General features: G+C 42.4%; 1 protein-coding gene across 1 annotated transcript in view; it reads right to left on the bottom strand.

The window, feature by feature from the left end:
• LOC125460234 (E3 ubiquitin-protein ligase RNF123) overlaps positions 1-24,435 on the bottom strand; it is a 334,824-nt gene that overhangs the window by 144,457 nt on the left and 165,932 nt on the right. The window contains exon 31 of the mRNA XM_048547433.2: positions 12,102-12,186. Within this exon, the coding sequence (XP_048403390.1) occupies positions 12,102-12,186 (85 nt within the window). The remainder of the gene's footprint in view (positions 1-12,101; positions 12,187-24,435) is intronic.

A 24,435-nucleotide genomic window follows, 5' to 3' on the forward strand; every position in this document is an offset into this window, starting at 1 on the left:
GCAGGTTCCGGGATTTAGATGTTTCAGTAAGAACAGAGAAGATGGTAAAAGCGGGGGAGGTGTGGCATTGTTGGTCAAGGACAGTATTACAGTTGCAGAAAGGATGTTTGGGTACTCGTCAACTGAGGTAGTATGGGCTGAGGTTAGAAACAGGAAAGGAGAGGTCACCCTGTTGGGAGTTTTCCATAGCCTCTGAATAGTTCCAGAGATGTAGAGGAAAGGATAGCAAAGATGATTCTCGATAGGAGTGAGAGAGACAGGGTAGTTGTCATGGGGGACTTCAACTTTCCAAATATTGACTGAGAACACTATGGTTCGAGTACCATAGATGGGTCAGTTTTTGTCCAGTGTGTGCAGGAGGGCTTCCTAACACAGTATGTAGATAGGCCAACAGGGGGCGAAGCCACATTAGATTTGGTACTGGGTAATGAGCCTGGCCAGGTGTTAGATTTGGAAGTAGGTGAGCACTTTGGTGATAGCGGTCACAATTCTGTAATGTTTACTTTAGTGATGGAAAGGGATAGGTGTATACCACTGGGCAAGAGTTATAGCTGGGGAAAGGCAATAATGATGAGATTAGGCAAGATTTAGGGAGCATAGGATGGGGAAGGAAACTGCAGGGGATGGGCACATCAGAAATGTGGACCTTATTCAAGGAAAAGCTCCTGTGTGTCCTAGATAAGTACGTACCTGTCAGGCAGGGAGGAAGCTGTAGAGTGCGGGAGCCGTGGCTTACGAAGGAGGTGGAATCTCTGGTCAAGAGGAAGAAGGCGGCTTATGTTAGGATGAGATGTTAAGGCTTAGTTAGGGCACTTGAGGGCTATGAGGTAGCCAGGAAAGACCTAAAGAGAGAGCTCAGAAGAGCCAGGAGGAGACATGAGAAGTTGCTGGCGGATAGGATCAGGGTAAACCCTAAGGCTTTCTATAGGTATTTAAGGAATAAAAGAATGACGAAAGTAAGATTACGGCCAATCAAGGATAGTAGTGGTAAGTTGTGTGTGGAGTCAGAGGAGATAGGGGAAGCACTAAATGAATATTTTTCAACAGTATTCACTCTAGAAAACAACAATGTTGTCGAGGAGAATACTGAGATACAGGCTACTAGACTAGGTGGGATTGAGGTTCACAAGGAAGAGGTATTAGAAATCCTTCAGAGGGTGAAGATAGATAAGTCCCCTAGGCCGGATGGGATTTATCCTCCGATCCTCTGGGAAGCCAGGGAGGAGATTGCCAAGCCTTTGGCATTGATCTTTAACTCGTCATTGTCTACAGGAATAGTGCCAGATGACTGGAGGATAGCAAATGTGGTTGCCCTGTTGAATAAGGGGAGTAGAGACAACCTGATAATTATAGACCAGTGAGCCTTACCTCAGTTGTTGGTAAAGTGTTGGAAAAGGTTATAAGGGATAGGATTTATAATCATCTAGAAAAGAATAAATTGATTAGGGATTGTCAGCACGGTTTTGTGAAGGGAAGGTTGTGCCTCACAAACATTAGAGTTCTTTGAGAAGGTGACCAAACAGGTAGATGAGAGTAAACCGGTTGATGTGGTGTATATGGATTTCAGGAAGGCGTTCGATAAGGTTAATAATAGGCTATTGTACAAAATGCGGAGGAATGGAATTGTGGGAGATAGAGCAGTTTGGATCGGAAATTGGCTTGCTGAAAGAAGACAGAGGGTGGTAGTTGATGGGAAATGTTCATCCTGGAGACCAGTTACTAGTGGTGTACCGCAAGGGTCGGTGTTGGGTCCACTACTGTTTTGTCATTTTTATAAATGACCTGGATGAGGGCGTAGAAGGATGGGTTAGTAAATTTGCAGACGACACTAAGGTCGGTGGAGTTGTGGATAGTGACGAAGGATGCTGTAGGTTGCAGAGAGACATAGATAAGCTGCAGAGCTGGGCTGAGAGGTGGCAAATGGAGTTTAATGCAGACAAGTGTGAGGTGATGCACTTTGGTAGGAGTAACCGGAATGCAAAGTACGGGGCTAATAGTAAGATTCTTGGTAGTGTAAATGAGCAGAGAGATCTCGGTGTCCATGTACACAGATCCTTGAAAGTTGCCACCCAGGTTGACAGGGTTGTTAAGAAGGCATACAGTGTCTTAGCTTTTATTAATAGAGGGATCGAGTTCTGGAACCAAGAGGTTATGGTGAAGCTGTATAAAACTCTGGTGCGGCCGCACTTGGAGTATTGTGTACAGTTCTGGTCACCGCATTATAAGAAGGATGTGGAAGCTTTGGAAAGGGTGCAGAGGAGATTTACTAGGATGTTGCCTGGTATGGAGGGAAGGTCTTACGAGGAAAGGCTGAGGAACCTGAGGCTGTTTTCATTAGAGAGAAGAAGATTGAGAGGTGACTTAATTGAAATATATAAAATAATCAGAGGGTTAGTTTGGGTGGATAGGGAAAGCCTTTTTCCTCGGATGGTGACAGTGAGCACGAGGGGGCATAGCTTTAAATTGAGGGGTGAAAGATATAGGACAGATGTCAGAGGTAGTTTCTTTACTCAGAGTAGTAAGGGAATGGAACGCTTTGCCTGCAACTGTAGTAGATTCGCCAACTTTAGGTACATTTAAGTCGTCATTGGATAAGCATATGGACGTACATAGAATAGTGTAGGTTAGATGGGCTTGAGATCGATATGACAGGTCGGCACAACATCGAGGGCCAAAGGGCCTGTCCTGTGCTGTTATGTTCTATGTTCTATGTACTCTCTGAGTAAAGAAACCGCCTCTGATATCTGTCCTATATCTTTCGCCCCTCAATTTAAAGCTATGCCCCCTCGTACTCGCCGTCACCATCCTAGGAAAAATGGTTCTCCCTATCCACCCTATCGAACCCTCTGATTATTTTATAGGTTTCAATTAAGTCACCTCTCAACCTTCTTCTCTCTAATGAAAATAGCCTCAAGTCTTTCCTCTTAAGTCCTTCCCTCCATACCAAGCAACATCCTAGTAAATCTCCTCTGCACCCTTTCCAAAGCTTCCACATCCTTCTTATAATGCGGTGACCAGAACTGTACGCAATACTCCAAGTGCGGCCGCACCAGAGTTTTGTACAGCTGCAGCATAACTTCTTGGTTCCGGAACTCGATCCCTCTCTTATGTATGATTCTATGACATTATGAAACATTAGGACGGATTTAGTCAAATAAGTAGTCTTTGAGAAGTGTTTTAAAGGAAGACAGAGAGATTTACACAGGCATTTTTAGAGCCTTTTCAGCAGGTTAAAGGAATTGGGCCTTTTTGAATTAATCAAAAGCTCAAGATAGTGTTTCTGGTGCATTTGCTAGGACAACACTTCGATCAATTAGAACCTTTTTTTTAAATTTAAGAAAAAGCTTGAAGGAAAACTATTCCCTGTTGGATTCTCCAAACTAACACCTCAACCAATTAACAGTCCACACTAGCCAATCACTACTCACTTTTCTGATGTAGTGTACATTGCTGTGCCCTTTGAAATTTAGCATTCTTAAGTCTGTATGCCTCTTCATTCAGCAATTCTAAAAGCACCATACAAGTTCAATTTGTCACTGTTGACCCTTGCTCAAAAAATGAAAGTGAAAAAATATTTTTAAAGCCATTCAACCACAAAACAGTCTTTCACATCATTTGGACTAGGTGCACGGAATCATAACAGGAAGCAAAATGTTTCAAACATTTTAATACTGACACTAATGATAGGATTGTGGAAAAGGAAATGAAAGCTGCAATTCTCCTGCCCTTTCACACAGATGCAAAATGGTTTCCAAATACAGAAGTAACAATACACTTCAGACTGATGGGCTTGTTACCATGCTTCACCTCTCCGCAACAACAAGTTCAATTTTCAGCTCGCAGGAAACAAGAGCCTAAGTGGCCATGCCTTCAAAAGCGACAGTCGGATGACTGAGCTAATTCAGGGAAATGGAGTCAAAGTGAAAACAGTGCATTACTTGTTTACTAAAACTCTAAGTAGTTGCTGTATGTTGGCCAGTTTGTGTGGCTATTTGGAAATCCTGTTGACTATAATCAATATAATTGGTTGTAATGTCTTTTCTGGAACATTTATCACAAAGAGCATTGTACAATTGATAAAATGACGGCACAGCTGATCAAAGCCAACCTTTCAGTCACCTTTACAGCGAGAAGCCTCACAATGGTTCTGGTGCGACAAACCTTAATAGAATGCCCCAATTATACCTGAAAGTTGCTGCTAACTTGCCTGTGAAATGAACATCCTTCGAATTTTTAAGCAATCTGGACAATGGGTGATTTGGTTGGAGAAGGCTGCAGGCTGTTCAATACACTGACGAGATCATCTTGATGCAGCTCCTTTGGGATCACTCAGGGTGAAGAACATGCATCGGGTTTAGGCACTTATCCCACTGCAGAAAGAGCTTCCATACGTCTCAAGCAGAGAGAGATCTGGCATATCTATTATCATGGTGAATGAAATCACAAATATACTGATGGGGGTGTAAATTTCAATGGCTTTGCTGTGCCAGACAGGATTACATTTTAATTTTCCCAGGGGAGAGGATGGCCTAGTGATATTACAGAATAGAGAACAGTACAGCATAGGAACAGGCCCTTCGGTCCACAATATTATGCCAAATTAATCTAATCCCTTCTGCCTGCCCATGGTCTGTATCCCTCCATTCCTTCTTACTCATGTGCTTATCTGAAAGTCTCTTAAACACCCCTATCATATATGCCTTCACACTAGCCCTGGCAATGCATTCCAGGCACCTACCGTTCTCTGAGTAAAAAAAACTTACTCCTCACATCTCCTTTGAGTTTTCTCCCTCTTACCTTAAACGCATCAACTCTTGGGAGAAGATTGTGACTGTCAATCCTATCTATGCATCTCATAATTTTATAAACTCCTATCAGGTCTCCCCTCAGCCTCTGTTACTCCACAGAAAATAACCCTAATTTGTCTCTCCTTACACTCATACCCTTTGGTGCAGGCAGTATCCTGGTAAACCTCTTCTACATCCTCGCCAAAGTCTCCACACCTTCCTGTAACATGGCAACCAGAATTGAACGCAATACTCTAAGCTCAGCAAAACTGAAGGTTTTACAAAGCTGTAATATCACTTCCTGACTCTTGTATTCAATGCCTTAACCGATAAAGGCAGCATGCCACATGTCTTGCATGCCACCATATCTACTTCTGTGGCCATTATCAATGGAACATCAACTCAGAGACTTGGGTTATGTTCCAGGGACTCGGGTTCAAATCCCAACATGACAAATGGTAGAATTCAAATTCAATAAAAAAATAAAAATCTGGAATTAAGAGTCTAATCAAATCCATGAAACCACTGCTGATTTTTGTGAAAGCCTATCTGGTTCACTTTGTCCTTTAGGGAAGGAAAGCTTCCAACCTTGCCTGTTTTGGCCTACATGTGACTCCAGAGCCACAGCAATGTGGTTGAAACTTAACTGCCCTCTGGGGCAAACAGGGATGGGCAATAAATGCTGCCCTGCCAGTGACACGCAGATCCCATGAATGAATCAAAAAGTCTATCTACGCATAACCAACTTATTCTTTTTTTCCCAAAACATTTTTGTGTGTTCAAAATGAGACACATCAACAGAAATAAACTTGGCATTCTAAGTTATCATCCAGCATTACCGGGTGACATATAACAAAGTTTCATGCAGATACTCTCCCTTTAAGACGTCTAATTCAACACAAGAGGTTATGTACAGAACATGTTCAATAAGGAGCAGGCCTCCATCTATACTGCTGCAGAACGAACTCCCCAGTCAGGTGAAGCTTTCTTTAGTCACACTGTAGAGCTGCCTCTAGCCTGTCTCACAAACATATCCCAGCACCACACCAAAACAAGTAAACACCACAAACATCTAACATCCATGTATCTTGTAGGTTTTGTGACTGTTCAAAATAAATCTGATAAATTAATATCAGATTATAACACACAGGAAGGCAGAGAATGAAAGTGACAGGATGTATTACTTTCCCTCGGACCGATGCTAATCATTTGAGCACGACCCTTCAAACTCTCAGGTTAAAGAAGCAGGCAACCTCATCAATCTGAACAGAGCTGAGGGGTACTGAACTAGTGTACTGAGGTGTGAAACAAATGTACACTACGTGGTGCCACTATGGACAGTGAAACCACTAGCTGACAAGATTTAAACTCCAACACTGAAAGTTTCATGCTTGGTCACAGTCATTATTTACTAGTTACAAATTTACAGAGCTATTTGGGTGCTCTTGTGATCATCAGTGAGAACTATATATACCAAATATGCCTATATATTGAACATTACATATACACTGTCAATACATTGACCGTATGATGCTGGAGGTTATTGACAGTCACGTGTGTCTGAGCTCCACTGTCAGCAATGTGTCACTTGATACTGAGAACAGCTACAGTTTTTGCAGTGATATTTCTAAACTGAGTGAGAGTGTGTAGAAAAACAGCAGCCTGAATGAGAATGCTAAACTACAACTATAGCAAGCTTGTGCCCTCAGTGCAATCCTGCACAATGGTGAGACTTAGACAACATATACTAGGCGGGCAAGAAGGCTGAGTGGTGTGCACCTTTCAATATCTCAGAAATTTTCTCAGTCCTTCTTGGCAGAGCAAGGTCACCAAATCAGAGATCCTGAAGGATGCTAATTTCATCAGCATACCCTCATTGCCAGTTACTGATCAGTTATCACCATCAGATGATGACTACAGTATACTCAAGAATTTCCTTGCAGTGAACTAGCCGCTGGATCATGATCTCCTAGACACCGAAACCTCCTACAAGGACACCCTTAAACATAGAAAACGGGAGCCAGAGTAGGCCATTCAGCCTGCAACACCATTTAAAATGATTATGGCTAATCATCAAGCTCACTACTCTGTGCCCATTTTCACCCCACAGCCTTTGATCCTTTTAGCCCCAAGAACAATGTCTAACTGATTCTTGAAAACATTCAACATTACAACATTGACTGCTAGCTGTGGCAGAGAATCCCACAGGCTCATCAGTCTCTGGGTGAAGAAATTTCCCCTCATCACAGTCCTAAATGGTCTAAGCCAAGTTTGGAGAGACATTGGAAAAAGCAAGCAGAAACAGAAGCCTCAGCTGGCCAAGAAGAGGACCCAGAGAAACCAGAGGCTAGTGAATCGTGCACCTTCTCAGCCCACTGTCTTCCTCTGCAGTAAATACAGCAGAGGCCACCATGCTGAACTGGGACTCCTGGGCCACACCAGGCAATGTATAACACCGGCATCATGTACACCATGGCACTAACCATAGTCATACAAGACAGAAAGCTGCCACCGTATACTTAAAACTGCTGTTGACGCTCTCCAAAACAGAATGATTTTAATTTAGCCAGCACCTTTCATATCTTCAGAATTTCTGAACTGTTGCTCATGAGTAAAGTTGACGTCTAGTCACTGTTGCTTTGTAAGAAACATATCAGCCAATTTACACATAGCTAAGTCCCACTTCTAGCAACAGAACAGATGGCCAGGCTAATATAAAACAAAGAACTGCAGATGCTGGAAATCAGAAACAAAAGCAAAAATTGCTGGTGATTTGGCAACATTTGTGGAGAGAAAACAGAATTAACATTTCAGGTCTAGTTACCCCTTTTCAGAGTATTAGTAGCTAGGAAAAAGGTTGTATTTATGCTGAAGATAGAGGTGGCAGGGAGAAACCCATTTCCTGGGCCTCTCCCTCTGGCTTTTTATCTACACTTGAACTGTTTGTTGAGAACTGTTGATGTGACATTTTAATTTCTCTGCGTCCCCCACCCACCCCTCTGAACTGCCTACATTCCATGTTCTCAGATCCAACCCTGGCTTTGTAATAAAGCCTGCTGACAAGGGCGGTGCTGTTGTTGTCTGGTTGACTGACCCCTACGTTGCAGAGGCTAAGCACCAGCCCTCACATACCTCCTCCTATCTCTCCTGGACCATAACCCCCACCACTGAACATAAGGCTACTGTGTCGACAATGGTCATTAATCTCATCTTCTCTGGGGACTTCCCATCAACAGCCTCCCACCTCATAATACCCCACCTTCTCCCAAAATCCTCAAACAAAACTGCCCGAGCAGACCCATAATTTCTGCCTGCTCTTGAGCTACGGAATACCTTCCTACCTTGACTTGATTTTCTTTCTCCCCTTGTCCAGCCCCTTCGTACTTACATTTGCAATTCTTCTGACCCTTTATGTCAGTTTCAGTATTTTCAATTAGCGGGTTCTAGCCGCCTCCTCATGACCATTGATGTGCAATCTGTTTTACACATCGATGGCCTCAAGGCTATCCAGTTCTTCCTGGACAAATAGCCTGAACCATCCCCATCCACCATCACTCTCCTCCACCTGGCCAAACTCGACCTCATTCTGAACAACTTTAACTCCTCTCACTTTCTTCAGGTAAAAGATTTTGGCCATGGGTACTCACATGGGCCCAAATTATATCTGTCTCTTTGTGGATATGTGAAACCATACATCCTCATTCCCTGCTTCCTGTAAATACTTCATTCCATTCTCCCAGTTTCTCTGTTCCTGCTGCATTTCTTCTGATGATGCCACCTTCCACATGAGCCCTCAGAAAAGTCTACTTTCTTCCTCTACCTAGGATTCCCTACCATCACTGTTGACAGGGACTTCCGCTGCATCCGAATGATCTCTTGCACTTCTGTTCTTAACCCTTCTCTTCCCTCCTACAATACTGAAAAGGTCCCCTACCGAGTCCTCATTTACCATCCCACCAGCATACCCAAAGAATCGTAAGCTACTATTTCTGACACCTTCAGTGGGATACTACAACTCGACACATATTCCCCTCCCCTCCCCTGTCAGCCTTCCAGACGAATAGCTCACCCAGGTCTACTCTTCCTCCTTTCCCAACCTCCCCACAACCCCACAGCACCTTTCTTTGGACAGGCCAAAGATGTAATACCAGCCTGTTTACTTCCTCCCTCCTCACTGTCCAAGACCCCAGACACACTTTCCAGGTGAAGTAGCAACTAACCTGCACTTCACTCAATTTATTCTACTGAATTCACTGCTCACGATGTGGTCTCCTGTACACTGGGGTAACGAAACATAGACTGGACGACAGCTTTGCGGAACACCTCTGTTCTGTCTGCAAAAATGACTCTGGGCATCTAATTGTCTGTCACTTGAACACACCACCGTGTTCCCTGGGCAACAGGTCTGTCTTGGGCTTGCTGCAATGCTCCAGTGAGCCTCAGCACATGCTGGAAGAACAGCACCTCATTTTTTGCTTCGGCACACTGCAGCCTTTAGGACTCAATATCGAGTCCCATAATTTTCAAACCAAAACATCTTCCTCTATATCCTTTTGCACCTCCACGCCCCAGGTCCTGTCATGACATAGGGTGCTTTCATCATATCCAATGCATTTTTAACCTACTTATGGTCTCCATTATCAGCTTTTGCTTGGGCTTACCATTATTCATCCCTTTGTCTGTCTAACTCTCTCTCTCTCTCTCTGGGCTCCACCTCTACCTATTTGCTCACTTCTCCCTTCTCTCCTTCACCTTCCTCATCCTACCAACTACTGTCTTCAGCATCTTTAACATCTTTCCCTAGCTCCTAATAGTTATGAAGAGTCGTCACTGGATCCAAAACATTAATTCTACTCTCTTCTCCACAGATGCTAGATGACCGGAGGATCTATTTTTTGTGATGTCAGTTGATGGATAAATGTTGCTTCTCCAAATATTGATAAAACTGCCTTGCTCTTCGAATACCATCATGGGACTTTTTGTATTCATCCAAGATGACGAGTGTGCTATCAGCGGCAGAATCAAATCTTTCTACTTCTGCTGAATGGGAGATTTTTGAGGTAAACTGTTCTACATACTAACTGTTCTCTAGAAATCAGAGTGTGTTATCTATACTTAGCGACCTTCCTGCACCAAGACTAGGTTTCTTTTTGACTCCCCATTGGGACCTTCTGATCTAAAGATAGAACTACGCAATGTCCTAACCAGCAATGTTAATATCAGCTCTCAATTACATTGAGATCACAATCACACCTCAATCACAACTGCTGGCTTTTACCGTGCATTATTCATGTCAGCCTTTAATACCTATTAAATTTGTTAAAAAGAGCTATCAAATTTCAATGATCTTTATTTAATAGGAGGAAATGACGATAAATCAAATTTAAATAAACGTTATGCATTTATTATTAGGAAACTTTCGGACCATATCTTGCACCAATACAACGGGTTTTAGCTAATACATTTAAGCTGTCAATTTCTGCAGTATTGGCTTATAGACTGTATCTTCAAGAAAAGGACAGATGGATTCCTGGCTGAGGTGCAGACTCCATCATACAAAAGAACCATACCAAGTAAAAGAAGTCATGGTCATGGCAACTCAAGGCTACTTTTTGAATGTCTCAAGGATTGGATAGCCTGTTTTCCTTTCCCATAATTGACTGTGGGAATTTAAAATCTGCCTTAACTATCTCTGCTATAAGATTGGTAGGGATAGGGTTCGGCTCAAATGCCAGGACAGTTAGCACACTGATCAGATTAACACCAAGAATGGGGTTTGACCCCCATTTTGACAGGGGCAGACTTGGGGACTGCCTCCTCACTCTGGTTTGCCATCTTGTGAATACTTGAGGATGTTAACTGAAAATGAAGAATGAGTTAGAAGAGTTTAGTTTGTCATTCATGAGACATAACAACAGGCTGAGGGCAAGTTTTTTTCGTTTTTATGATTGCAAGAGATGCAGAAAACTACACTCTGGATTGAAGAGTTTTCAAAAGAAGTAACACTCATATATACTGAAAGCAGGGATATCATGGATCTCACTGACAGCTAGATGTTTCTGGCCTTACTTTTATACCCTTACCACAACTCTTCCGCACAGAGGACTCAGATGAGAATTTAGGATCAATTTGTTCGAAATTAGGATTTTCTGTTTTTGTTTTTTTTTGTTGAACCATCCAACTCGTTCAACTTGGAACCAAAAGGATAGGATCCCCATCCCATCATCATGGCAGGAGCTGAGGTGAGGATTCAGAGGTGAAAGGGCAGCGGAGACAGTTTTTATAGATCCAAATAAATACCCTACCATCATGATACATCCTCCAGCATTATACCAAAGTATGAATTTGAGACCAATGAAATGACGGAGCAAAAGGAGGCTATCCAGTCTGTTCATTCTGCTCCTCCATTCAACTAAACCACGGCTGATCTGATAATTCTCAACTCTACGTTCCTGCCTTTCCTCCATAACCCTTGATTCCCTTATGCATTAAATATCTACCTCAGCCTTGAATATATTTTTAACAACCTAGCCTTGACAGCCTCTACGCGATAACAAATTCTACAGACTCACTACACTGGGAGATGAAATTCCTCATCAATCTTGCGAAAGTTTGTAGCTCGGATTGTGGATGAGATTGTAGACTTGCTCACCGAGCTGCTTGATTATCTTACAGACATTTCATCGCCATGCTAGGTAACATCATCAGTGTGGCCTCTGGTGAAGTGATGTAGTTCTACTCCGCTTATTATTCATGTGATCCAGTCTGTTTGGGTGTTTTGTGTCATTTCTGAAATGACACAAAACACCTTCTGGACTGCCTCCAATGTTAATATATTTTCCCTTCGATAGGGGGAGCAAAACAGCATTCCACCAGTGGTCTGATTAGTGCCTTATATAATTTTAGCAAGCCATCCCAATTTTATAGTCCAATCCCATGAAGTCCTGCTTAAGAAACCCCAATATACAATCTAGGATGATGTGCCAGTGCAGTACATTTTCTTCCCAGGGAAGCTGCAGGTTGGAGAACCTGGTTCTATAACATTTAAGCTATCTCATCCGTAAGATAGAGAGAACGAATTCCATTGACTTGTGGGTGATAGCAGCACTGAACACAACACAACAAGGAAAATCATTTGATCCAAAGTGCCTCTTGCTTAGCATTTAAATACTTTTGATGGGCAGTAAACCCATGTAATTCTACTTCATTTCATTTGTCTGTCACTGAAAAAATATGGAAAACTGATGGAAAGGAGGATTGTCATCACCCACTGAGATAGATCTCCAGTGACATTATTGACCTACTGATACTTACTCTGCAGGCTTGGCATGTTGACATCTTCAGGTTTACTTTTCAGTAAATGAGGGAGTCGCGTGTACCTGTATCCAAATCCACATCCCTGAAACCAGAAACACAGAATTACTTTCTTTTATTAAGTAGGCCATTAGATCGCTCAAGACTGCTCTGCCATTCAATATGTTCACGGCTGATCGTCAAGTTCAGTATCCTAATCCCACCCTCCCATCATATTCCTTGCTCCCTTTCTACCTCCTCCTTGAAAACACACAATGTATTGGCGTCAACCACTTTCTGTGGCAGTGAATTCTATAGGATTACCACTCCCTGAGTGAAGAAATTTTTTCTCATCGCAGTCTTAAAAGATTTACCCCTTATATTTAAACTATGAACCCTGGTTCTGGTCTCCACCCCATCAGGAACATCCCTTCTGCATCAAACCATCTGGAAGAGCCCCCCATATTCTTTTAAACTCCAGTGAAACAACACTACCCAACTCAATCTCTCCTCATGCATCAGTCTTGCCAGCCCAGGAATCAATCTGGTAAACCTTCATTGCACTCCCTTTAAAACAAGAATATATTCCCTCAGATAAGGAAATCAAAACTACACACAATATTCCAGAGTAGCATCACCAATTCCTTGTTACATTCTTGTTCCTGTTCTTGAATGTTCTCGTCGGAATGCCAACATACAGTTTGCCTTCTTTTCTATCGGTTGCACCTGTGTGTTTCCCTTCAACATATGCACAAGTGCACCCAGGACTTGTTGAACATGCCCCTCTCTAAAATCAAAGCCATTCAAATAATAATCTGCTTTCCTGTTTTTGCTACCAAAGTGGGTAACCTCACATTTATCCATCTCTGCTCACTCACATCACTTCCATTGCACAATGAAGCATCTCTGCCTCTTCCTCACAGCTCAGCCTTCTACCCAGCTTTGCCTCATCTGGAAATTGAGATATTACATTTAGTTCCCTTATTAAACCATTAACAGACATAGTGATTAGCTGGGGTCCTAGTACCTGCCTGCCATTCATAAAAAGACTCATTATTCCTACTCTGTTTACTGTCTGCTAACCAGTTTTCCATCCACCTAAGTATATCAGCCCTACACCCAAGTGCTTCAATTTTATGCATTGATTTCTTCTGGAAGTCAAAAGAAACCTGGCTCCATCTGATCAACTCCACTAGTTACGTTGTTAAGAATTCCAGTAGATTTGTCAAGCATGATTTCTCATTTGTATATCTGTCCTGACTGTATCTAACTCTACCACTGTTTTGTAAGTGCTCTGTTATAAAGTCCTTGATAACGGACGCTAGCATCTTTCCACTACGAACATCACACTCAATGGTCTGTAATTCCCTGCTTTTTCTTTATCTCCCTTTTTAAACGGTAGGGTCACATTAGCTACCCTCCAATCTGTAGGAATTGTTCCAGAGTTTACAGAATCTTCGAAGAGAACCATCAATGCATCAACCATTTCCAGGACCACTTCCTTTCGTACTTTGGTATGTAGATTAACAGGCCATAGTGATTTATCAACCTTCAATCCTACCCATTTCTCCAGTACCATTTCATGACCAACACAGTTTCTCCCTCTCACTAAACCCTGGGTTCATTTCTGGTACATTATCTGTGTCCCAGACTTGGAGTCGGCAGGATCCATCATCACAATGCCAGCTTTTCAAAACAATCCCAAGTTCAAAATTCACTGTAGGTTTGTGGTGAGGTCAGTAAGACTGTGCAGGGAGGCCTTGTACAAAAAAACCCACCTTTACCTAACAGTGCCAGGTGGTGATCCAACTCATCCTCCTCCCAAAGTCGCAACATCTCAAGGCAGCCCTGGAGATAGTGTGTAACAGCCAAAATAGTTCCTAATTACAGCAAGTGTGCTTTAAGTGAGTCATGAAAGACAAATCAGGACTCCTTTCACACTGCATGTTATAAACAGTTTTATTTAAAATGTCTTCAAGTAACGTCACTTTAAATCAGATTATTGCATGCTGAGAGGCAAGTTCCCAAACAGCTGTATCTGCAGATTTACCTAACTGTCGAAGAGGATAAAAACCACTGTCAGGTATGCAAAAATGTCACTTCAAAGGCGACACTGCTGAACGAAGATGATTTCCCTGATGGGAGATGTGAGCGAGAAAGCACACATTGCTCATGTTTATTCTGAATTTACTCAACTTAGGGTAAAGGAGTTTGGTCCATTGCACTTGTTCTATAATGTGCTAATTAGGTTTAGTTTGTATCTCAGTGGAATTGAAAAAATACCACTTCAATTTACTAAGCTTTAATAAACTATGAAAGACATGCTTTGATTCCCGCATTCCTGTTCTGAATTTCAAAAGATACGAAATTCGTTCCTCAGAACAACCTTCCCATTTGGGTCTCATGTAAACCTTGTACTGTAGCCCATATTATGGTGGTCTGCAGAGATTCTGTGATGGTTTAACAAAAGCTCATGAATCAATGCATGATGGCAAAAGACTGCAGATGCTGGAAATCCGAAACAAACAGAGAATGCTGGGAAAACTCAGCAGGTCTGGCAGCATCTATGGAAAGAGAAGCAGAATAAACGTTGAGGCTGGTATGACTTCTCCTGTTGTGTAGAAGCATCATATTGGACTCAAATGATAAATTTGTGTTTCTCTCCCCACATGTTGCCAGGCCTGGTGAGTTTCTCCATTATTCTATGTGCTTGTCTGTTTTCTGTTGCTAGTGTTTGACAAATCTATATCTGTATATTGAAATAAGCAGCAAAAGACTGTAAGGGTTTTATTATAAATCTACTGTCAGTCACAAACACCTTTCCTTCTTGGATCCATTTCTTATCTGTAAGCCAACCTCCACTGTGGAAAATCCTGACTTTTAAATAGGTCTTTTCTAATTAACCTGGTCAGCAGTGTCCCTACACGCCTCTGGAGCAGGTGGGGCTTGAAGCCATGTCGCCTGGCTAAGATGTGGGGTGCTACCCCAGTACCACAAGAACCTAGCTCTTAAATATATGCAAAGTCTCAATGAGCTCTGGAGTTGCTCATGTTGACTACAGGACTCTTGCAAGGCAGCAGTTATGACCCTAGCTCTAAACCAGGAGGCTCACATTCAACATTCTACACCATTCACTATTTCTAAAATACTGTAGCAGTCCTTGACCAAGAGCAGCAAGGCCTGAACAATATCCAGGTTTGGGCTGACAAGTGCCAAGTAACATTTGCACCACACAATGCCAGTCAATGATCATCTTGAACAAGAAAGAATCCAATCGTGACATTCAATGACACTTCCACCACCAACAATCAACATCTTGGGGATTAACAACGACCAAAAAATTAACAGGAGCAAGCATAAAAATATTATAGCTACAAAAGCAGATCACAGACTAGAAATTCTGCAGTAAGTAATTCACGTTCCATCTTCCCAACGCCTATCCACACAAGGTACAAGTCAGCAGTAAGATGGAATACTACCCACATGGAGTGCAGCTCTAACAATACTCAAGAAATCCAATACCATCCAGAACAAAGCAGTTGCTAGATTGGTTAAACTTTCACGGGGAACACCGGTGGTGTAGTACAGAGTCAGACAAACTAGGGGCTAGATCCAGAAGGCTGAGAATAGGCAATATACAATTATTTCTGATAGATGAAAATAACACTGTCAAATCCATGCCCTCTGGACCATTATATACAAAATTTAAGGAAGCTTTGCAGATGTGCAATGCTTTTGGTAAAATAAGCGCCTGTGGAATTCAGGTTGGTTGTGCGCTGCTATCAGCTGGAGTTCAGGCCAAGTCCTAGGAAATGAGGAAGACAGCGATTTGGAGGACTGTGTGACTAGAATTACGATATGCATATGGAGTGGGCTGCCATATTAATCCACAAGGTCTCTCTTCATTATAATTGCAATTTAATGGGAAATGGGTGAAAAGGGAAATGTCCAGTTGAAGAAAAGGGGAAAGAAAACTGAAACAGGGAAAGTACATTGAAACAGGAGGAGAAAATGAACACTCAATTGGACTGAAGGATTCTTAGATGAAGCAGGTGAAATACGAGGAGAGTGGGCCAGTGAGGAAAAGCGAGTTGCCCGAAAGGGCAGCCTCTTGGAATAAAATGATATTCAGACCAAATCCAGTCCACGAACGACAGAGGGATACCCGGATTCAAGACTTTGTCAAGCCACATTGTGTATGGTTAAATCAAAGGACAAGCAGAGATTTGTAAATAAGGACCTTGAATTCAAAAGCAAATGCAGTAGAACTTGGCAAAGAAATAGCGGAGATGGGAATGCAGATAAATAATTTGGAGCTTGTAGCAAGGAACTCAACAGGCAGCACACTGCTGAACCTTAAGATCAATGGACAAGGAGTTTGATAGTAGAGAGGGAAAGGTAGCTGAAGTGTGCACGACCTTGAAGGAGAAAAAAGTGGTGCTGGCAATAGCTGGATATGGAAACGCTGTGAGATTGTGCAGAGACTGAGAGCCAAGCACTAATGGTTCTACACTAAGTGTAAATTCACCACACTGTCAGATCACATCATTCAGGTTAAAACTCCAAAGCAGAACTATAATACATTAAACATATGCAGAAATGGGATAACAAACCAAACCAAAACAAGGCCATCTTGGTGTAAAACCGCAGGAGATGGTGATGTACTAAATAAGTATTTCACATCAGTACTTACTATGGAAAAGGATATGGAATCTACAGAATTTGGAGAAATAAACAGTGATATCTTGAAAAAGTGTCCATATTACAGAGGTAGTAGTGCTGGATGTCTTAAAACGTGTAGGGGTGGATAAATCCCTGGAACCTGTTCATGTACCCCAGAACTTTGTGGGAGGCTACGGATCGCTGGGACCCATGCTGAGATATCTGCATCACAGATAGCCACAGGTGAGGAACCAGAAGACTGGAAGATGCGGCACGGTGGCTCAGTGGTTAGCACTATAGCCTCACAGCGCCAGGGACCCAGGTTCGAATCCAGCCTCAGGCGACTGTCTGTGTGAAGTTTGCACATTCTCCCCGTGTCTCCGTGGGTTTCCTCCAGGTGCTCCAGTTTCCTCCCACAGTCCAAAGATGTGCAGGCTAGGTGGATTGGCCATGCTAAATTGCCAGTAGTGTTCAGGGATGTGTGGGTTATGCGGGGATGGCCCTGGGTGGTATGCTTCAAGGGGCAGTGTGGACTTGTTGGGCCAAACGGCCTGTTTCCATACTGTAGGGAATCTAGTCTAATCTAATGTGGTGTTATTATTTAAGAAAGGTGGTAAGGTAAAGCCAGAGTACTCTAGACCGATGAGCCTGACGTCAGTAATGGTTAAGTTGCTGGAGGGGATTCTGAGGGATGGGATTTACATGCATTTAGAAAGGCAAGGACTGATTAGGGATAGTCAACATGTCTTTGTGCATGGGAAATCGTGTCTCATTAACTTGATTGAGTTTTTTGAAGAGGTATGAAAGAATACTTTCGAAGAAGTCAAACCCGAAATTTCAGCTTTCCTGCTCCTCTGATGCTGCCTAGCCTGCAGTGTTCCTTCAGCTCCACATGGTTTTATCTCTGAAAGAAGACTAATGTAGGCAGTGCGGTGGACGTTGTCGAAATGGACTTCAGCAAAGCGTTTGAGAAGGGTCGTCATGGAGGACTGGTTAGAAAGGTTAGATCAAATGGAATCAAGGAGAGCTAGCCATTTGCATACAAAATTGGCTTGAAAATAGGAGACAGAGGGTGGTGGTGGAGGAGTGTTTTTTGGACTGGTGGCCTGTGACCAGTGGTGAGTAGCAAAGATCAGTGCTGGGTCCACTGCTTTTTGTCATTTATATAAATGATTTGGATGTGAATATATGAGGTATGGGTGGTAAGTTTGCACCAAATTTGGTGGTGTAGTGGGCAGCAAAGATGATTATCTCAGAATACAAGGGGATTTTGATCAGATGGGCTGAGAAGTGGCAGATAAGAGTTTACTGAGGTGTTACGTTTTGGTAAGGCAAATTAAGGCAGGACTTATACACTTAATGATAGGGTCCTGGGGAGTGTTGGTGAACAAAGAGACCCTGGAATGCAGGTTCATAATTCCTCGAAGGCAGAGTTGCAGGTAGATAGGATAGTGGAAAAGTTATTTGCCTTTATTGGTCAGTATATTAAGTATAGGAGTTGGGATGTCATGATGCAGCTGTACAGGGCACTGGCGAGGCCACTTTTCGAATACTGCGTTCAGTTCTGGTCTCCCTGCCTTGATGTTGCTAAACATGAAAGGGTTCAAAAAAGATTTACAAGGATGCTTGTGACGTTGGAGCGTATGAGCTATAATAGGGAGAGGATGAACAGGCTGGGGCTATTTTCTCTGGAGCACTGGAGGCTGAGGGGTAATCTTATGAAATTTTAAAACATGAGGGGCAAGGATAGGGTGAATAGCCAAGATCTTTTTCCCAGGGTAGAGGAGTCCAAAACTAGGCAGCATAGGTTTAAGGTGAGAGGTGAAAGATTTAAAAGGGACCTAAGGGATAACTTCTTCACACAGAGGGTGGTGAATGTACGGAATGAGCTGACAGAGGAATTGGTGGAGGCTGGTGCAATTACATTTAAAAAGCACGTGCATCGGTACATTAATAGGAAAGCGTTAGAAGGGTAAGAGCCAAATACTGGCAAAAGGGGCAAGATTAATTTGGGGTATCTGGTCATCATGGACGAGTTGGACTGAAGGGTCTGATTATGTACTGTGCAACTCTATGACTAAGTGGTATTAGATTTATAAGGAAATAACAAAGGATTAGGTCATTCCACAAATAAAAGCCTTAAGAATATCTCCTCCAGAATGTCTTGCTCACAAGTAAAATAAAATAAAATAAAAGGTTTCTTCATACAATATTTCTGCATAGCAATAGCATTCCAATCCAAAAAGTTACTCTCGAGTGCTTTATAGCCGGAACTAACAGCAGTGTTATACAGAACAAAGTGTCAGAACCAGCAATACATGGATGACTAACCAGCTTTGATGACCAACAGCCTACAGAATATTCCCTGTCATTGAGATGGCAGTGAGCTTTCAAAGCAACCTTATTTCTTTATTATGTTGTTTTATGACAACACAATAACATTACAGGTTACTTTCACTAATGTGGTAATAATGTTTGCTGATTTGAAAAAAAAGACAACAGATTTAATTCCTCAAAACATCTATTCAGATTATAACTTAAATTTTCTGGATTATTAAAGACATTGGATGATAATTGAGCTGGGAAAATTTTAGTTTCAGGACTGTGTGGTATCAGCGACAAACTGGAAGTTTTCAATAATTTCAAATAGGTTCAGGAAGCTGGATTTGCCAGAAACCCCACTGAGTTCTCCTTCAATCCTTCAGTTGTTAGAATACAACAATAATGAAGCTGATTCATTCTTGTAATTAACTTTTATCAAATTACTCTACAACAGAGCATATACACAAGACAAGGGGGGAGAAGAAAAAGTGACATTGGTTACCTGACTTTTTCTACTCCACTCACCCATTCAAACCTATCTCCCTCTGAACCGAGTGCACTCTGTGCTCTCGGATCTCACCTGACTTTGTAATTAAGCCTGATGACTACAGTGGTGCTGTTGTTGTCTGGCGTACCGACCTCTACATTGCAGAGGTTGACTGCCAGCTCTTGAACATCTCCTCCTGGCTCTATTTTGCACGTGACCTCACCATCCAGCATCAGGCCATTGTCCACAACTGTCACCAACCTCATCTCATCTGAGGATATCCGTCCGACTGCATCCCAGCAGAGATGCATCTCACACCCCCACCCGTCCCAAACCTATTTAGCCTACTTCTATCTTCTCCCCAAAATCCAGGACTGTCCAGTCAGACCCATTGTTTCTGCCTGTTCCTGCCTCACAGAACTTACTTCTTCCTACCATGGCATAATTTTTCTCTCCTTGTCCAGTCCCTCTCCACTTACATCCTTGATTCTTCTGACACTTTACATGGATTTCAAAATTTCCAGTTTGTGGGCTCCAGCCACCTTCTCTTCACCATGGACAAATAATTCCTTTACAAATACATACCCCATCAGAATGGTTTCAGGAATCTCCACTTCTTCCGGGAAAAAAAAGCCTGAACCATCCCCCATTCACCCCCACCCTCCTCCTCCTGGTCGAACTTGTCCTCAGTTTGAACAACTTGTTCTTTAACTCCACTCACTTTCTTCAGACCAAAAGGGTGGTCATGGGTACCCGATGGGCCCTAGTTATGCCTGTCTCTTTGTGGGATACACTGAACATTCTTTGTTCCAGTTCCACTCTGGTGCCCACCCACAACACTTTCTCTGGTACATCGATTGCAACATCACTACTACAACCCTCTCTCATTTGGAATTGGAAAAATTAATCAAATTTGTTTCCAATTTCCACTCTGCTTTCACCTTCACCTAGTTCTTCTCCGATTCCTCCCTTCCCTCCTCAATATTTCTGTTTCTATTACTGGAGATAGGCTGGCCACCAATATCCATTACAAGCTCTCTCACTCTCACAGTTACCTGGACTATATATCCTCACACCCTGCTTCTTATAAGAGACTCAACACCAATCCCACATGTCTCCATCTCTGTCAGACCTGTTTTGATGATTTTACCTTCCACAGAGAGGACCCTGATATGTCCACCTTTTCCCTCACCTGAGAATTCCCACTACCTGGGTCAACACAGCCCTTAGCCACATTCAAACCTTTTCCCCACACTTCTACTCACTCCCATGCTCTTCTCTCCCGCAACAATAGGGTAAGCCTATTTCACATGTTGCAGCGTACTGGCATCCACATCCACAGGAGCACAAGCCACTATTACTGCCACCTCCAGCAGTGTTGTCACCAGACACATATTCCCCTCCCCTCCCTTGTCACATTGCTGCAGGGGCTAATCCCTCCAGGACACCTTGGCCCACTCCTCCTCCATTCCAAACACCTCCCCACAACGCCCTGGGCACCTCGATGCATCCTTCCCCCTCACCATCCATGGCCCTAAACACACTTCCAGGTGAAACATCGCTTTACCTGCACTTTACCCAATTCAGTCTACAATATTTGCTGTTCACAATGTGGCCTCCTCTACTTTAAAGAGATGAAACGCAGACTGAGTGACTGCTTTTCAGAATACCTATGTTTTGTCTGCAAAACAAAAACCCAGAGTTTCCAACTGCCTGCCACTTTGACACACCACTGTGTTCCCTGGCCAACATTTCTGACTCAGGCCTGCTGCAGTGTTCCAGTGTATGTCCTTCCATTTTTTTTTACTCATCCCCACTCCCTCAGCTTGTTGGGTTGCTACCACCACAGCCCACCCATTCTCACCCTCTCTCAGTCTTGATATCACATAACATGGGTTGCTTTAAGCACAGCCCATCCATTCTCTCCTACTCTCACTGTCGCCTATTTTGTTTCTCTTGGGCCCTGGCCTCATCAATGATCCCATGTTTGCCTATCTCTGTCCCTTTGGGTTCCACCTCTCCCCACTGCCTCATCTTCAGCATAAATACCACTTTTTCCAAGCTGTTATGAGTTCTGATGAATAGTCATCGGACTTTAATATTAACTTTGCTTTCTTCCCACAGATACTGCCAGACCTGCTGAGTTTCTCCAGCAATTTCTGTTTTGTTCCAGTTTTCCAGCATATGTAGGTATTTGGTCTATTTCTACAGTTCTTTGTTTTACTCAGGGAAAAGTAAGCATTGGAAAGCTTTGGGAACCAAAGGTCCAAAGTCACCTTTTCCTTCTCAGCACTTACCATATCCTGTCTCAAATCACTCAAAGTCAGTATGCTAATATGTTACTTTCTGAAAAAAAATCTAACATGCATTTGAATGAATTAACTCAAATGTAAAGGAAGCCTGTTAGATAAATTTACCATTCACTCACTGAAATAACTCCCGCACAGAATTTGTTTTGAATTTAGATAATTGAGGGGCCTGGATATAGCAGGTAGGCATTTCTACTTGGAATGACATCAATATCCAGGGAACTCAGTAATTTGTGGAAGAATTACAGAGAATTGTGATTGGATCGTGAAAATCACGTACTCATGACCTGAAGGCAGAACCCTCATGATATTTAAAAATATGTTCTTGAGTTGATGTAACTACAGGGCTACAGAGCAAAAGTTGAAAGGCGGGAATTGAATAGATAGTTCTTGCTCCACTAGCATGAACTGCTTGGGCCAAATATCCTCCACCAGTGCCGCAATCCTTTCCATGCTTCAAATGGAGTCTGCATCATTTGTTTTTATATTGAAGCCAAGGTGAAACAGCTCACCATGACCTACATATCTAGGTCTATGAAAATCCTAAAAATAGCAATTTATCATTTCTGAACCCTCTCTTTTCCAGTAAGAGCTCTGTTTACATAACTGCTCCTCATATTCAGATCCCTCCATTCCCTCATCACTTATGTTGCTCTTGTCCATAATTTATCAGTAGCTGCAACTGTTATAACTCAGGCAGCCAGATGGTGAACAATACAACACTGAAGCTTCATCTTTGTGCAGAATGTTTTATTTACAAAAATGCAAACTGCATGATGAGAACCTCTAACCAACAATATGTATCAACACTGATGAATCCCCGTTCGAAGTCCATCATTCAATTACTATTCACACCCAACTGATATGCAATTAGCAGTAGTATCCTTTATAAACTATGGCAATAAAAACCATATCTTTTTAGAATACTGTGGTTGAACTGCACTGTAAACTGGTAGGATTATCTCATTAACTAGGCCAGCAATATTGACCTTCTAATTCTCTCCAATGTATGATCTTCTTTGCCTAGTGCCTAAACACTGTTGTAGCAGTTTCCACTTACTACCCATCAGGACTCCCAATCTTATACTTTCCAAGCACAGTGTTTTCTCTTATTCAACAAATTATCCAGGATATTCTGCTCTCAGATAAGGTACTCTGCATTCGTTTACACCCAATTTACCTGCCAGTTGTCTGCTGAGAGTCCAACACTGAAGTCTTCCTCTAGCTTTTCCCATTCATCTTTAGTTCTGCTACCTTCATTAACTTTGTACCATCTGCAAATTTAGCCCGAGATTGTCACTCCTTGCTCAAGATCATTGATCAAATTAGTTTTAGAGCTTAAAAAGATAACTACATCAGTAAGATGAGGGTATGAAATAATTATACTTGAAACATTTCCCTACAAGGTTTCTGTCTAAAATGTTAAAGAAACACTGAAAATAGGAGCATGCGTAGGCCATTTAATCTACTGAGCCCACTCTGCTGTTCAATATGATCATGGTTGATCCTTTACCTCATCATCATACTCCCATTCTAACTCCATACACTTTGACACGTTTAGCCACAAGAAATCTATTCCTTTCTTAAATATAGTTAGTAACCAAGCACCCACACCCTTCTGTGGTCAAGAATTCCACTGGCTCATCACCGTCTGGATAAAGAAAATTTCTCCCCATCTCAGTCCTAATTGGCCTACTGCATATCCTGAGACCATCACTTCTTACTCTGGACCCTTAGCAGGGGATACATCAGCCTGTCTGTCCGGTCCTGTTAGATGTCTCAATGAGTTCTCAGATGATCTCTCAAATTTCAAATCTAATGTTGATCTTGCTTTGGTACACCTCCTGTGCAGCCATAACTTTGTATGCCTCACTCTGTTCAAATCACCCTATGATCTGTATGTAATGATGTGCCCATACTACATGCCAAAACAAATTTGACTGTACTTAGGTACATGTGACAACAATAAATCAAATCGAGTTCCTTCCTCTTTCTTCTAAACTTCAGTGAATATAGACTCAATCAACCCAATCTCTCTTCATAACAATCCTGTCATCAAAAGAATGGGCCAGGGGACCTTCGCTGCACTTCCTCACAGCAAAGCATATCTTTTCTTAGGTAAGGAGATCAAAACTGCTTTAAATACTCCATCTATGATATCACCAAGACCCTGTACAGGCTGCAGTAAGACTTCCTCGCTCCTATGCTCAAATCTTACTGCAAAAAAGGCCAACATTTCATTTACCCTCCCAACTGTTTGCTATAGCTGCATGCTTGCTTTCGGTCACTGGTGTAAACGATTCCTGATTCACCTTTAACATCAACATTTTCCAATCCAACACCATTGAGATCACAGAATCCCTACTGTGCATTCAGCCCATCAAGTGTAAACTAACCCTCCAAAGAGCTTCCCACCCACTTACCTGCACACTACGAGTCAATTTATCATGGCCAATACACCAAACCTCCACATTATGCTCGATCTATCATGTATTTCTTAATTAACTTTTCTAAATAACACTGAAGCCTCTTTACACTTTCTTCACTAGTCATCTCCCACCTAGTTTTATGTTGT

Source organism: Stegostoma tigrinum, chromosome 11 (assembly GCF_030684315.1).
Source record: "Stegostoma tigrinum isolate sSteTig4 chromosome 11, sSteTig4.hap1, whole genome shotgun sequence".
Taxonomy (NCBI): Eukaryota; Metazoa; Chordata; class Chondrichthyes; order Orectolobiformes; family Stegostomatidae; genus Stegostoma; species Stegostoma tigrinum.